Genomic DNA, 15,157 nt, shown 5'->3' on the forward strand with positions numbered 1-15,157 from the left:
GGCTGGGAAAGCTGTGGCAGGAGCTGAGCCTGCAGTCTTTTTTTTTTTTTTTTTTTTTTTTTTTTAAACTAAGGCAAATTGCCACATGCAACGCCTCATTTGGATGTGTCTGGAGTCTTAGAAGCTTGGCTACCCTACGTTCTCCTCCAGGTGAACCTTGAGAACTTGTTTGGAGGTTCTAGCAGGGGAGTGCAGCTACTCGTATACCCTTGACCAAAGAACGGTCCTCCTCTATCGGGGAAGGTCGTCCACCTCGATGGAGCACTCAGCTTTGGGAGGGACGCACATGGAGTGGTGAGGAAGGAAGGGGACACCCGCCTCGCCAGCCAGATCAGCTGAATCAACCCTGGCGATCAGTGGGGTGACAGATGTCGCAGCCAGATCACCCTCACATCTGAAGCTGCAGTCTTAAGGCGGAATTTCCTCTTGGAAACCTCAGTTTTGCTCTTAAGGCTTCTTTTTTTTTTTTTTTTTTTTTAATGTTTTTTTTTGAGAGAGAGAGAGTGAGTGGGGGAGGGACAGATAGAGAGGGAGACACAGAATCTGAAGACGGCTCCAGGCTCTGAGCTGTCAGCACACAGCCGGGTGCAGGGCTCGAAGTCACGAACCGTGAGATCATGACCTGAGCCGAAGTCGGACGCTTAAGTAACTGAGCCACCCAGGAACCCCAAGGCTAACCTTTAACTGATTGATGAAGTCCCCTCGTATTATCGAGGATAACTCTTATTTAAATTCAGTGGATTATAGATGGGTGTGAAGCACAGCTACACAATACATAACATGTAGGTTCATGGTCTATTGAATAACTGGGTCCTCCAGCCTCGCTAAGCTGACACACAGAATAACATTCACAGTCTACCCTTGTCAGCTTGGCATCGTGTACATCTTCCTAAAGCATCCTTAATCTCCACATAAACTACTTCTAACATCAAACAACTAACCCACATACAGAAAACATGTTAACTCTCCCCGGAAGAGGATGCGATGTTCTTGGGTGATGCTCACTTCTCGCCTTCATATACTATAGCTTAAATGCTGTGATGTAAGGTTAACCATTTTTAATATATCTTATGGTAGGTAATAAGAGGATACCAGAGGGAAGAAAAAAGATGTGCTTACTATGTGTGTATTTATAATACGTACATATTTGTTTATGTACACACAAACATAACAAAACAAGGAAGAAAGGTAATAATCAGAGTCCTTGTTTTTCCCACTGGGTGTGTAGTTGTAGCTGGTATTTAGAACTGCCTTTTATTACCCATTCCATACTCCCTCTCCCTCAGCAAGCTGGTCGTGGCTGTGCCTGGTAGGGTGGCCCAAACATTTATTCCTGAGGAGTCCAGGCCTTTGGCTGTCCTCCCTGAATTGAATTGTAGTTTTCCATTGACTTTAGTCACAGGACTTGGTGGTACTGAGATCCCTTAGAGGATCCCCTGTATTTGGAACATACTATTACCTCCATTGTGCAGTAGCAGCCCCGTTTCCCCCGGGGAATCAGGATCAGTCATCCCAGCCGGTACGGTAATTCCCTTCATGTGTTGAATCAAAGATAGGAGCCCAAAGTAGCTGGTAGCAGTCTTAATGTCCAGCGTGTTAGAATCATTGTGTCGCCCGGTGGAAGCATTCCTCCCTTTGGAACAAATGCCTCTAAACTAGCACAGCGCAAGAACATGGGGACATTGCCCCAGCTGGGCTGTAACCGAGTCTTCAAAGGCCATTCTGCCACTCTGTCAGGCCTGGTACTTTAGGATGATGGGGAACATGGTAAAGGCAACAAGTTCCATCAGCAAGATGAGCAGTATATTGCCTCCGGAATCCAAAGAGGCCCATTAGGTATTGTGCCTTTGGTTGGCTGCAAAAGGGGCCAGATGCAACAAGGTATCCTTTACCTTAGGAAAGATATTTGAGGGGGGCCGGGGTGGCTCACTCGATTGAGCATCCGACTTCGGCTAAGGTCATGATCTCACAGCTCGTGAGTTCGAACGTCATGTCAGGCTTTGTACTGACAGCTCGGAGCCTGCAGCCTGCTTCAGATTCTGTGCCTCTCTCTCTCTCTGCCCCAACCCACTCACATTCTGTCTCTGCCTCAAAAATAAATAAACATCCAAAAAAAAATTTTTTTTTTAAAAAAGAAAAGATATCTGACCTGTCCACACCACTGGACCCCTAGAGTTTCAGTGATGTGGAAAGCCCCTGAATTTATTTCCCACCCTCAAACAAGTGTCTTACCAAAAAGTCTAGAGTCGTTACTACTTCTTGCTCCTTAGGTCCAATCAGCCTAATGCCATCAGCGCAGTGGACCCATGTGATGTCTTAGGAGCAGTGTGATCAGGGTTGGTGTGGACTAAATTGTGACATGGGGCTGAACTGGTAAACCTCTGAGGTAGGGTAGTGAAAGGTGTATTGGTGGCCGTGCCGGATAAAGCAGGCTGCTTCTGGCAGTCTTTACTAATAGCTATCAAGAAAAATACATTTGCCAGATCAATAGCTGCGCATCAGGGACCAGGGGATTTGTTAATTTCCTCAAGAAATGGAATCACATCTGGAACAGTAGCTGTGATCGTAGTCACCACCTGATTAATTTTGTGATAATCCACTGTCATTCTCTAGGATCCATCTATTTTCTGCACATGTCCCCCGGGTGGGCTGCATGGGGATGTGGTGGAAATCACCACCCCTGCATCCTTCAAGTGCATGATGGTGGCACTAATCTCTGAAACCCCTCCCCAAATATTGCTTCTGGTTTACAATCTTCCAGAGTAGAGACGGTTCCAGTGACTTACATTTGTCCTTTCCGACTATAGTAGCCCTCACAGCGCAGCTCAGAAAACCAGGCTGTGTATCTTGCCAGTTACTGAGTAAGTCTACACCAATTAAGCATTCTAGAAGTGGAGAAATAACCACAGGCTCAGGAACTCACTGGCCACGCTTCTCTGGTTTCATCCTCGTGGCTTCTGTGGAAAATCCAGTTCCTCTCAGATGTCTTCCAAGTGTCTCTGGGATTCCCCATAGAGCACTTTCCATACGCTCCTGAAACCAGTTTTTGCAGGCATCTGCCAATTTCATTCTCTGGGATGAGCTCAACCCCTGGCCCCTGCCGCTGTGCTGAGTGCCTAGACACTGTGGAAGACTTAAGGGCCCGGTCTTCACAGCTATAAATGTGACACAACACACTATCCCAATGTCTTCCCCTTAAGACCCTAGTGAGAACGCTCCTTTGTGGCTTGCTGTGGGCGTAACAGACAAGAATGTGCTCAGAATCACCCCTCCCCTATGGCGAGTGTCCATAATCCATCAATAAGACATTTGCACCACAACCTTCTCTTCCTCGGGTGCATTCTTTCTCGAGAAGGCTCTTGGCTCCTTTTATCTGCCAGTTCACTAGACCAGAGCCACTAGAAATGTGGTCCACAAACTGGGCTGTTAATGCCTGTGAGCGGCACGTGACAAGTACAGAAGTAAGAGAGTAAGTGTTGAGAGTCAGTGTTTAAACAACAGCAATTAGGCAGAACCAACTTCATGTCTGTTGTTTTTGATAATAAGAACTTGAGGTTGTGCTATTTGTGGTTTGAGTTCGTGTCTCTAACGACTTATTTTTATCGGATTTTACAAAATCTCACTTGGTGATAGATCAGAAATTTAAAAAAAGAAAAAGAAAGCCTGGTCCTTCATGGCACATGACTGAGGAAACTGCGGGGCATCATGCCCAGACGGCCTGAGTCCAAAGTGATTGAGTGTAGGCTCTAGCCTGGAATCTGCTATGAAGCATACTTGGCTCGGAGGAGTCTGGCAAAAATACGGGTTTGTTGCAACCAACCTGAAGTAGTGGAGGGGAAGGGAAGTAGGATCGATGTTAACGCCATACTGTTCTCTTGCTCTTTGCCTGAAATAGGGACACAGCCTGACTCTCTGACCTGTGCGTGGCGAATGGGAGGGGCAAAGATGGAAGCACCCACTCTGGCACATCATGTGGGTGGGAAGAGAAGGGCTGTGGCCCACTGAGTGTTCTGATTCCTAGTGGCTCTGTCATAGCGGACAGGTTGCCCTCAGAGGCATAAATAGCCATCCCTACCCTGGGGGTGACTCCGCTAGTCCAGAGGGAACAGTGTTGCTGTGGGGCAAGATTTTCCTAGGCGGCGTTCTGAGAATACCTGCTAATACTTTGGCTGTGTCTTAAGTGGCACTTCCTTTAGGATAAACACATACCTGGTAGTGGAAGGGACCTGATGCAGACACCCCACTGGCTGTTCTCCCAGACGGCCCCACTCCCATCTGCTGTTGGCATAAACCATCCTCCCTTATCTTGGATTTGGAGAAATAGTAGGCTCCTGGCAGGGGGCAAAATCGTGACCACTTTTCAGGGCTGCTGAGAGCAGGTAAAGCATCTAGTGGAGTACAAATGCATAGTATGTTATGTTATAGGTGAGCTTGACCTCTTCATGTCCAAACCCTCCAAAAAACGACTGTATCCCTGCTGAAGTATACTCTTCATCATGTAGCTTTGTGTGCCTCATGTGCAGAATTTGTGTTACTTAGTTCTATACGTGATCATGGATGTATGTGTGTGTGTGTGCGTGTGTGTGTGTGTGTGTACTTTTTAAGTTTTTAAATTTATTTTGAGAGAGAGAGAGAGTAGGTGAGCACGAGCAGGGGAGAAGCAGAAAGGGAGAGAGAGACAATCCCAGGCAGGCTTGGAGCTGTCAGCACAGAGGCTGATGTGGGGCTTGGATCCACAAACTGTGAGATCAAGACCTGAGCCAAAACCAACGGTCGGACACTTAACCAACTGAGCCACCCAAGTGCACCATATTTTTATTTTTTAATTTTTAAAATTTTTAAAAAATGTTCCTCTTTATTTTTGAGAGAGAGAGAGAGAGACAGACAAAGCATGAGTCAGGGAGGGGCAGAGAAAAAGGGAGACACAGAATCTGAAGCAGGCTCCAGACTTTGAGCCATCAGCACAGAGCCCGACAGAGGGCTTGAACCCACAAACTGTGAGATCATGACCTGAGCCGAAGTCGGACACCCAACCGACTGAGCCACCCAGGCGCCCCCCCCCTTTTTTTTTAATTTTATTTATTTTCAGAGAGAGAGCACGAGCAGGGGAGGGGCAGAGAGAGAGGGAGACACAGAATCTGTAGCAGGCTCCAGGCTCTGAGCTGTCAGCACAGAGCCTGATGCAGGGCTCAAACCCATGAACTATGAGATCATGACTTAAGCTGAAATCCAGAGTCAGATGCTTGACCAACTGAGCCACTCAGGTGCCCCTGTATGTATTTATTATCTTTTCCATATTAACTAAGAACTCCTTCAAGACCGAGAGTATTTCTTCAACTCCAAATTCTTCATAGCACACAGTCTAACAGAAGTGGATTCTTCATTGCCATTTATGACATTAATCAGTTGTATTTCCTTTTAAATTACAGATAAAATATATTTTAATAGCAAAATATTACAGGCACAGCAAAATGCTCTTTTTAATAAACTTAACCAAAGAATATAAATAAACAGGACATATTTTACAAAAAGTAGGAACAATATTACCTACACAAAGAAAAACTTGGTTCTAAGAAAATAAAACATGAACCGCACATCTCAGTGAAGATTCATTTGCAACTGCTTACTTTGTGAACTTGACATAATACATTTTTAAGTTGCCATTTGCTTTATCTCATATGATACAAACATAACAAAATACATGAAAAACCTTGTTGAAATACACAAAAATGTAATGTAATCTCTGAGTCCTAGATGTTTTGAGTAACAGAAGCAACTTTTTCGTCAAGGTACGCATTCGGAACTGCAAAAGCAGTGTTACGACATCGCTTCGCACCATATACCATAATCTCTTGTATTTGGGGTCTCCCTCCACTTTTCTTTCCCTTTAAACTTCTATCTAAAAAAAAAGAAAAAAAGCAGTATTCATAAAGATAAGAGAAGGGGTTAGAATCTATTTGAGCTCTCGATGCCAGTATCTTGTTACCCTATTTCAATCCTCTTTTTCTAGTTTGAAAATGCGGTGTAACACGTCATTGTTCGTGTCATGCGGACTTAGTGTTGCCCCTTCATGTGGCCACAGAAGTTGCTCTTGAATAAGGCGAGAGTGCTCAGCCATCTCAGTGCAAGGGAATTCTGACTTGCCCCAGGCCGACACCGGCAGCTCGCCCTGAGGAAGGGACTGTCCCAACACACTCGGCTTCACAAGTCTTTCAGTCTGTTCGCAGAGATGTTGCATGAAGAGAACCCAGCGCTTACAAATACTCTATTATTGTTCTAGTTATAATACTAATAACACGGATTGTTATTAAACTACAAGTTACCGGCTCTTTTATTACCTTTCCTCAAGTTAGGCTTTCCTACTCTTTAAAACATTTTCCCCCAAATGATTGCCTTCCTTTATCTTTCTCATCCTACCTAATAGCCGGTAGGACATGTACTTCTCACAGGCTTATCATTAGAAGGGGAGGAAGGACCCACTAGATGCCTGAGCCTGTTACGAAGAGAAAAGAAATTTCCCATTTTGGTTTTGTTTGGTTTTCTGTATAAAGAAAGAACAAAAACAAAAAACAGAACCAGCGCTGCCCCCACCCTCAATCTTCGGTGTTTGCTATTTCTAGACACTTTCTGTAGAAGCAGTCAAAGCACATAGCTGTTCCCTTCCTGGTTGATAGCACAACCTGGATGTCGGAGGAGCTGACTGTGATGCAGAATGGGATGCCATGCGGCTTGGGGACCGCAGTGAGAGAACACAAAACCCCTTTGTCTTCTACATTTCCTAAAAGTGAGCACGCCTGGGTTGGTGGTTTCATCGGCTTCCATTAGAACGATGACAGCTTTGGTATTCTCACGGAGGCGACAACATCCTGAAGGGCAAGCAGTTACCCACAAGTCAGCAAATGTGGTGGGTTCCGAAAGGTCCAAATCTGCATGTGCTTTTGGTTTGTTTTGAAAGAAAAAGCCTTAGTCAGCTTTCGTCTGAAGCCTGCTGTGGATCACAACATCAGGGACCATTCCGCCCTGCGCGCTTGGGCAGGGAAGGCCTATTTAAAGATGAACGACCGAGATCGGATTGTGCCTTCCCCTTGGTCGAGCTGCTTTCTTATTTGAGACTGTAATAGAGCATACACACATACATATTTACTGGTGAGCAATTTTATGATAACAAACTTAGCAAATATTAAATAAGACATGCTGGTTAGTAAGGACACATTGCATCTATAAGTTAATGAACACGTGACACCCCTATCCCCCACCGAATTTCAGTATGGCTTTCCGTACTTTTTGCAGGATAAATATTGAAAAGTAGTTGCTAAAACATGTACAAATTGGGAACTGGCCTAATACGGTAATTCATAAAATGAAATACTATTCAATGAATCAAAATGAATACTTAGATCTAAATTTATAAATAGGGAAAAATGTTTATGACACATTGCCAGTGGAGTATGTATGTAAAGAGTGATTAAATTTTGATTTTTAAATATTTATTTGCACAGGGAGAAGTCTGAAAGTGTGTGAGTTTGATGTACTTTTACCTTAATTTTTCTATAATAATGATGTGTCACTTGCATAATTACAGAATACAAAGAATAAAAAATTGATTATCTGAGCAAATGTTTCATGTGGAAAAGTAGTTCCCCACTGAGTATCAAATACATTGGAACTATCTAAAAATGAATGGGGTGGGGGGGCGAGACTGGGTGACTCAATCAGTTAAGTGTCTGACTCTTGATTTTGGCTCAGGTCATGATTTCTCGGTTTGTGTGTTCGAACCCTGCATCAGGCTCCGTACTGACAGCACTCAGCCTGTTTGGGATTATCTCCTTCTCTCTGTCCCTCCCCTGCTTGTTCTCTATTTCTCTGTCTCTCAAAATAAATGAACATTTAAAAAATGTTTTTAAATAATAAAAAATAAAAATGAGTGGTATACTTATTTGGATTTCAAACTGAAAATACAACCAAAAGCAAAAGTCCCAGCATCTACAAAAGAATATTCAACAAGTTTCTTCATAAAAAAAAAAAAAAATTAAGAAAAATTGTTGATGTTTGAAAACATCAAGGGTTTCAAGATGGTATTTATTGAAAATTTTAGAAAGCTGTAAGGACACGTTCTTGACTAACAACTCACTAAGTTGCAAACACATATACAAAAAATGTATGAGACTGGTGAATTTTTATAAGCACCTTATAAGAAAGCAGATAAAATAAACCACATTTCATGCTTGATCTTCACAAAGACTGGAAGCTAAGGGAAGTTCCTCTAGCAATCAATCTTCCTTCTCTATTTAAAAGGAATTTCTAGTATAGAAATATGGCGGCTTTCCTCTGTCTGACCTTCCAGTCCCACATGTCCTCCAGGCAAAATTGGACCAGGCCACCCACTCAAAGGAAGACTAATCTTGAGGGCGAGAGGCTAAGGCTCCAGGGCTGAGACCCCAGTGTAGCCCTGTCCTTTCTCTTTTACCCCCATCTCCATGCCTTCTGTGACTCACAAGAAGTCTGCCAGTGGACATCCCATTCGTTCTTGGAGATAGTCTGACACTTTCAATAGAAATATGTTTGAAGTTGTCAACATGTTATTTCTGAGTACTAGACATCAAGAGGACTTGTATAACTCACCAGTTTCCAGCGTAATATCTTGATCCACTCGTCAGCTTCTACTCCTGTCTTTGCACAGAGATAAAATGTCCTGAATGGAAACACTAAGCTGAGAAGACGAAAGAAAAACATAAGATACTCCAGGTGGTTGGTTGAATGTATTCGTTGAACAGTAATTAGAATATTCAACAGGAAAAAATCATCAACAAAGAGCAACTTGAAGAACTGATAAATTCAGAGTGATTCCTGCCAGCAAAGGGCAGAAATGTGGAGGAAGTTGTGGATTCATAGTATTATTACTGGTCAGTTTATATTTTCTTTTTTTTTTTTTTTCTTTTTATTTTTTTAACGTTTACTTATTTTTGAGACAGAGAGAGACAGAGCATGAACGGGGGAGGGGCAGAGAGAGAGGGAGACACAGAATCAGAAGCAGGCTCCAGGCTCTGAGCCATCAGCCCAGAGCCCGACGTGGGGCTCGAACTCACGGACCGTGAGATCATGACCTGGGCCGAAGTCGGACGCCTAACCGACTGAGCCACCCAGGCGCCCCCAGTTTATATTTTCTAATGAGAAGTCAAAACAGAAAAAAAAAAAAACATGTCCAGGACACCCCCATATCCTTTTGTAGGCTTATGTCTTAGACTGAATACAGCACTTGTGTGTTTATTCAGCTGATGTGTTAAATGACTCCGAACGCGTGCTAGGATTCAAAGAATCAGCAAGACGGGTAAGAGTTTGCTGAAGAAACCCATTTGTGTTGGCCTGATTCAGTGAGAAATAAGCTGCTTTGTTGGATGTAGGTACTTTTAACTAATTAGGACAGGAAAAAAAAGACAATAAATCTCAACTATTCATTTTGCCCACTGTGTCATGAGTTCATCTCTGCTTAGAAGAAGACAAACTTTCCTACTGGCATGAAAACTTATTCTAAGAATATGGTAGCTCTTCATTGACTGTCTCTCTTTGGCTATCTAGTCAAATCTTTTGACTAAAAAGATCAGCCCTAACTTACATCTTGCCCATACTTCCTGTCCTTAGACTTGAGATGCGAAACACTAAGAATCCTTTTTTCCTCTCTCGTGAGAAAAATTTTTAAAAAGCCTTCCGCTCTAAGTCAGGAGGGTTTCTATATCCTAAAGCCAAAGCAGCATATCTTGTTTGTTATCAGTGATTAATGTTGAATACACAAGAAGTAAGTCCCTGTGTATAGAAGGTAAACCTTGATGTGAGGCCCAGTTGGGTGGTGAGGGGATAGTGGTGGTACTATATAGAACTGGTTTCTGGAATTGTCATTGTTTGGTACTCTCTGTGAGAGACATTATTAATTGCCTATTAATGCAGATAATTTTTCCTTTCTTCTTGCTAACAGAACCCCAGGCAATAAATTATAATTAGTTGGAGCCAATTATGATCATACTAGTTTTCTTGCTTTCCCTGCTGCTGCTGATGGCCATGGGACCCAGCCTTGGCCAATGAGATAGGAGGGGAAATCTGATAGATTTCTGAGAAAATGCCTGCTTTCCTGATAAAAAGGGACAAGTATGGGTGATCCCATCCCTACATCCTTCTTCATGACTGACATGAAAATGTGAGGCCTAAAGCTGGAGTAGTTATCTTGGACACTAAAGTAGCAAATGAATTGCTCAAGGTCAAGAGAAATGTAGAGACACTGGCTCCCATCTTGTCATGTTAGCTGCCTGCCTCCTGATATTTTGTTATATAACCAATAACGCCCCCCGCCCCTTCCGCTGCTGGCTCATATGGTACCTTTAAGTGAATTTTTATTTTTTTTCTTAAAAAAAATTTTTTTTAATGTTTATTTATTTTTGACAGACACAGAGCATGAGTCGGGGAGGGGCAGAGAGAAAGGGAGACACAGAATCCGAAACAGGCTCTGGGCTCTGAGCTGTCAGCACAGAGCCTGATGTGGGGCTCGAACTCACAAGCCGTGAGATCATGACCTGAGCTGAAGTCGGTTGCTCAACCGACTGAGCCACCCAGGCACCCCCCTTTAAGTGAATTTTTAAAAGATATCCATTACTGGTAGATGTTACAGAATTAACGTTAATTTTCTTGGATGTGTAATGGTGACATTATTATTCTTAGGGAGTACATGCCCAGGTATATATAAAGTGCCATGATGTCTCCAACTTACTTTCAATTTGTTCAGGAACAAAAGTGAATGGATAGAGATATAGCAGGTAATGGCAAAATACTTATGATGCATCTAACTGAAAGGTATGTGGGTATGTTTGAAAAACATTAAAGTTGATGGAAAATAAAGCACTCCTTTTTCAAGACACGTCTCCTAGTCAGAGAATTGTCATGATGCACTGATTAGGTTAGAACGAAACACTTTTGTGTTATCTGCCAGAAATAGTCATAATAATACAAATCACCCATTGTTGCAGTCAACAAAGTTAAAATTTAAAATGAGTAAAAAACTCCAAAGGAATAAAGCTGAGATGTTGGTGGCATTCTGTTACGTATATACTTATGCAGTGTACAACGTAAACAGTTATGCTGCCGGACCTGCCTATTGGTTTAAGTCACTTTAAATGAGGTATTATGTCACGCTCAGCTGTAGCATTCCTAACATACATACGCCGTGTGTTAGTTACATCCGTGCCCCTCAGATCAAGACATTTGTACATACAGGTTTTTTTAATTTCTCAGCTAAAGTAATTGTCTGCCAAGAAGACGTTTAAAATCATTTCCTTACAAGACAACTTACCAAAAGCAGTTTACTCTTTCCTGTGAATAATCAAATTGTACAGCTGAACATTCTGTTAAGTCTAGGATCCGAATTGGTTCTGGTGACTTCAAAAAAGAAAAAAAAAAAAGCAACTTATATGTCATCACAATAAAACACACAAATTTGTCCATCATTTCTTCCCCTAAAAATCTTCCATTATATGCCCTTGTCGATTTTACTTTCATTAAGGGGACTGATCATAGAGAACCTTCCTAAAGGGAAGTCATAACCCCTGGTTTGGGGATTTGCTATTCATGAAACTGGACGTTAGGAAGAGATTGTCTTTATCAATTTATTTTATTTATTTATTTATTTAAAATTTTTTTTTAATGTTTATTTATTTTTGAGACAGAAAATGAGTGGGGGAGGGGCAGAGAGAGGGAGACACAGAATCCAAAGTAGGCTCCAGGGCTCTGAGGCTGTCAGCACAGAGCCCCACGGGGGGCTCGAACTCATCAACCGTGAGATCATGACCTGAGCCGAAGTCAGATGCTCAACCCACTGAGCCACCCAGGTGCTCCTTTATCGATTTAAATTTAGTGGAGATGGATTTTTAAAAATTATTTTATTTTATTTTATTAATAATTTATTTATTTTTAATTTACATCCAAGTTAGTTAGCATATGGTGCCACAATGATTTCAGGAGTAGATTCCTTAATGTCCCTTCCCCATTTAGCCTATCCCTCCTCCCACAACCCCTCCAGTAACCCTCTGTTTGTTCTCCATATTTAAGAGTCTCTTATGTTTTGTCCCCCTCCCTGTTTTTATATTATTTTTGCTTCCCTTCCCTTGTGTTCATCTGTTTTGTCTCTTAAAGTCCTCATATGAGTGAAGTCATATATTTGTCTTATTGGAGGTGGATTTTAAACATAGAAGGGAGTCATATTTTTCTTTCATGTTTTTAAACTTCTACTTTCTCAGAAATTTGGTGTAGGGAAAGTGAGAAGAAATGAAATAATTTCAAACTGGCTTCATGAAATGGGCATGGGAAATGGACATATTTTACTAAAGGGAGAAACTGCTGCAGACAAAGCTAATACACCCCAGCAAGACAACAAACCCTTTGCCCTAAACAAGGGAATGATGTGCCTTGGGAAGCTGGTTTAGCAGTTCAAAAGATCCGTTTCTGGGACACACATCTCATCCTTGCGGAAGAACTCTGCCTAAGGCACAAGGCTGGCTCTGTCAGTGGAGCATGTAGCTCTTGATCTCGGGGTTGTGAGTTTGAACCCCGAGGGTTCATGTTGGGGGTAAAGATTACTTAAAAAGAAAACAACTCTCATATCAGGAATCAAGAACACACATTTCCAATCACTTATTGGCACTTCAGGTACTCATAAAGAAAATTTCAGGGATTTCAAAGGCAGATGTTCTTTGCATCTAGAGAGCTGATTTTTAAAGGGCAAATGTATTATGTTTCTCACCATCTGGTCTTTGAAGTATTTCAGCTCATTCCTGTGCAATGTGAACCATCTTGTTTTCCAGGTCTGAGAAAAGAATAATTAAAACATGCAGGTTTTGAATATAGGAATGCAATCTTTGAACTGGATCATTTCCTTTCATTTCAATAGTATCTAAAAGATTAGATCCAATAAAATATTGTTGTGGTAAGTCATTTCTGAAGAAAAGTTTCAAAATACCTACAAAAACTAAAGTGATCTCATGCTTTAAGTTCATAATGAAGATAGAGATATTGACATACTTAAACAAATAAGAAGAAATGGTCTATCATAAATATCCAAGGTTATTTATAACAAACTACTAAATGTCTGTCTTATTAACTCCATAATAAGAATATATACCATTTTGTGAGCACCTACTATGGGCGACATACTATCCTTGGAGGTTCATATATATTATAGCCAATCCTTATATGATGCCAATATTCTTGTTTAACAAATACACAAATTGAAGTTTAGGAACCTCAAACCACATAATTTTCTAAGACTTGCCTAAGAATTCCATGGTATTGGTGGCAGGAACTGGTGTTTCCCACCTCCTCCTTCTTACGTACTGACAGAACCCTCATCTTGGGTGGCAATGTGTCCAGTTAAAAGAGGTAACAGAGAACTTAAAAACAGATATGCCGTGAATATAAATACTTCCTATCCTTAGAAAGCATCCAGTCTAGTAGAGACACAAATAAATAAATATTTAGGTTGAACTCAAGCAGGCCAGTACCCATGAGAGAGGTTAAGTGCCCCGACTCTTAAAATAGGGAAGAGTAGACCTATTCCATGAAGGCCATCTTGGTACAATGACATAAATGGAGGGACAGTTGGATACCCCACACTAGTAAAGTTCCAAACTGTGTTTCCTTTGGGATTTTATAACATAGTTACGTTAAGGCCAGTGATATTTTTGGCCTACTTTTGGGTAAACATTTTATACAGTTTTCACTTCTGTGTTAAAAAAAAAATGAAAAAGAAGAATGTTCTAGAGTTAACTTGCTACTTTCATCCTTCATCCTCTATTGTTCCATTAAAAGGACTGTAAGTTTTGGGGAGTATTAACTGTAGGCCTACTCTTACACATTTGACTTTGCCAAAGACAGTCAAGTGAGTTTCCAGAATTTTGACCAATATTAGTCATAAAGATCAACTCTTGAAACAGAAATATTTTAACTGGGTCAAAATGAGTGGGCAAGCATGTTTTAAAAGAATGTCAACGTGGGAATTGAGTCTACCGACATGCTCTCTTTCTCTGTGGCTGGCTCCAGGCAGAAACCCATTTCCTTACCTTGACCAGGCCCCCCTGTTTGGTGAGATAACCCTCTTTGGTGCCCAGCTGAAAAAGAGAGAAGCACCAAGTAAAGCTCAGATCTATCACAACGTGATTTTTGTCTATTTCTGCCCTATTTTAAAAAGGAACACAAGTTTGCCATTGATCTTTGAGTAATCGCCTTCTTGAACATCCTCCCTGTGTGGGGAGAAACTGTTTGCAGACTGGATCTTCTGGGGGAGTCCTATAGCAACAGACAACAAGTGAGAGACTCTCTTCTAACTTGAGTTAGCCATTTGCAAATAATAAGCCACATCACATCACTTGTAAAAGTCGGGATTGGTAAAGTGTGTCATGTGAAACCCATTGCTTTGATTGTTGCACCGGTATTACGCACCCAGGCACACACCCGTGGGTTGATGTTGGGTCAATACATTTGGGAAACGCTGGACTAAGTAGAGACATTTCTTTACTTCCCCAAGTCTGTATGATGCTAATATGCCTTGTGAATTTTGAGAGGGAACAGTAGAGATAGCATTTCCATATTTATTTTATCACGTGATCCTCTACTATCCTAGCATCCCTTTTTCACAGACGATCTCTCGAGGCCTCTGTTCAGTGGAAAAAAATTTCAGGAATGCAGATTTATTGACACTTGAAGTGACAATGAATCATTTCTTCACTCATGTAGCATTAATTCAAGGGTAACTATCACACACATAGCTAGCACCTATAAAATGTAAGGAATGGTGGGGAACAGTGCAAATAGAAATATGCCTAAAACAAGGACCCTAAGGTGAAGACTTTGTAACTTCATAAATTTCTGAAGAAACCAAATTCCTTATAGGACATTTTGTTCTATTATGATGTCACAATGTATCTTATATTAGTAAGATAACAGAATAAAGAGAGAAAAATGTTGCAGAAGCAAAGGGAACAGAAATTTTAGAAGGAAGGAGTCATTAAAAAAAGGATGAATCCCATAACAGGGAAGCTAAGGAAGCTGACATTTTATTATTATACTTTTTAAGTTTATTTATTTATTTTGAGAGACAGAGAGCGAGCAGGGGAGGGGCAGA

The 15,157-nt window shown here is 41.5% G+C and overlaps 1 protein-coding gene across 3 annotated transcripts in view; it reads right to left on the minus strand.

Annotated features, from left to right (window-relative positions):
- Positions 1 to 5,260: 5,260 nt before the first annotated feature.
- Positions 5,261 to 15,157, minus strand: part of DAPP1 (dual adaptor of phosphotyrosine and 3-phosphoinositides 1) — a 53,403-nt gene continuing 43,506 nt past the window's right edge. For 2 of the 3 annotated variants that reach the window (XM_042935829.1, XM_042935828.1), the window contains 5 exons: positions 14,097 to 14,144; positions 12,782 to 12,844; positions 11,336 to 11,421; positions 8,623 to 8,710; positions 5,261 to 7,112 (listed from right to left, as the gene is read on the minus strand). In XM_042935829.1, the coding sequence (XP_042791763.1) occupies positions 7,044 to 7,112; positions 8,623 to 8,710; positions 11,336 to 11,421; positions 12,782 to 12,844; positions 14,097 to 14,144 (354 nt within the window). In that variant the 3' untranslated portion in view covers positions 5,261 to 7,043. The remainder of the gene's footprint in view (positions 7,113 to 8,622; positions 8,711 to 11,335; positions 11,422 to 12,781; positions 12,845 to 14,096; positions 14,145 to 15,157) is intronic. The other variant, XM_042935830.1, reaches the window with a different exon arrangement.

This window comes from Panthera leo, chromosome B1, assembly GCF_018350215.1.
Source record: "Panthera leo isolate Ple1 chromosome B1, P.leo_Ple1_pat1.1, whole genome shotgun sequence".
Classification (NCBI taxonomy): Eukaryota; Metazoa; Chordata; class Mammalia; order Carnivora; family Felidae; genus Panthera; species Panthera leo.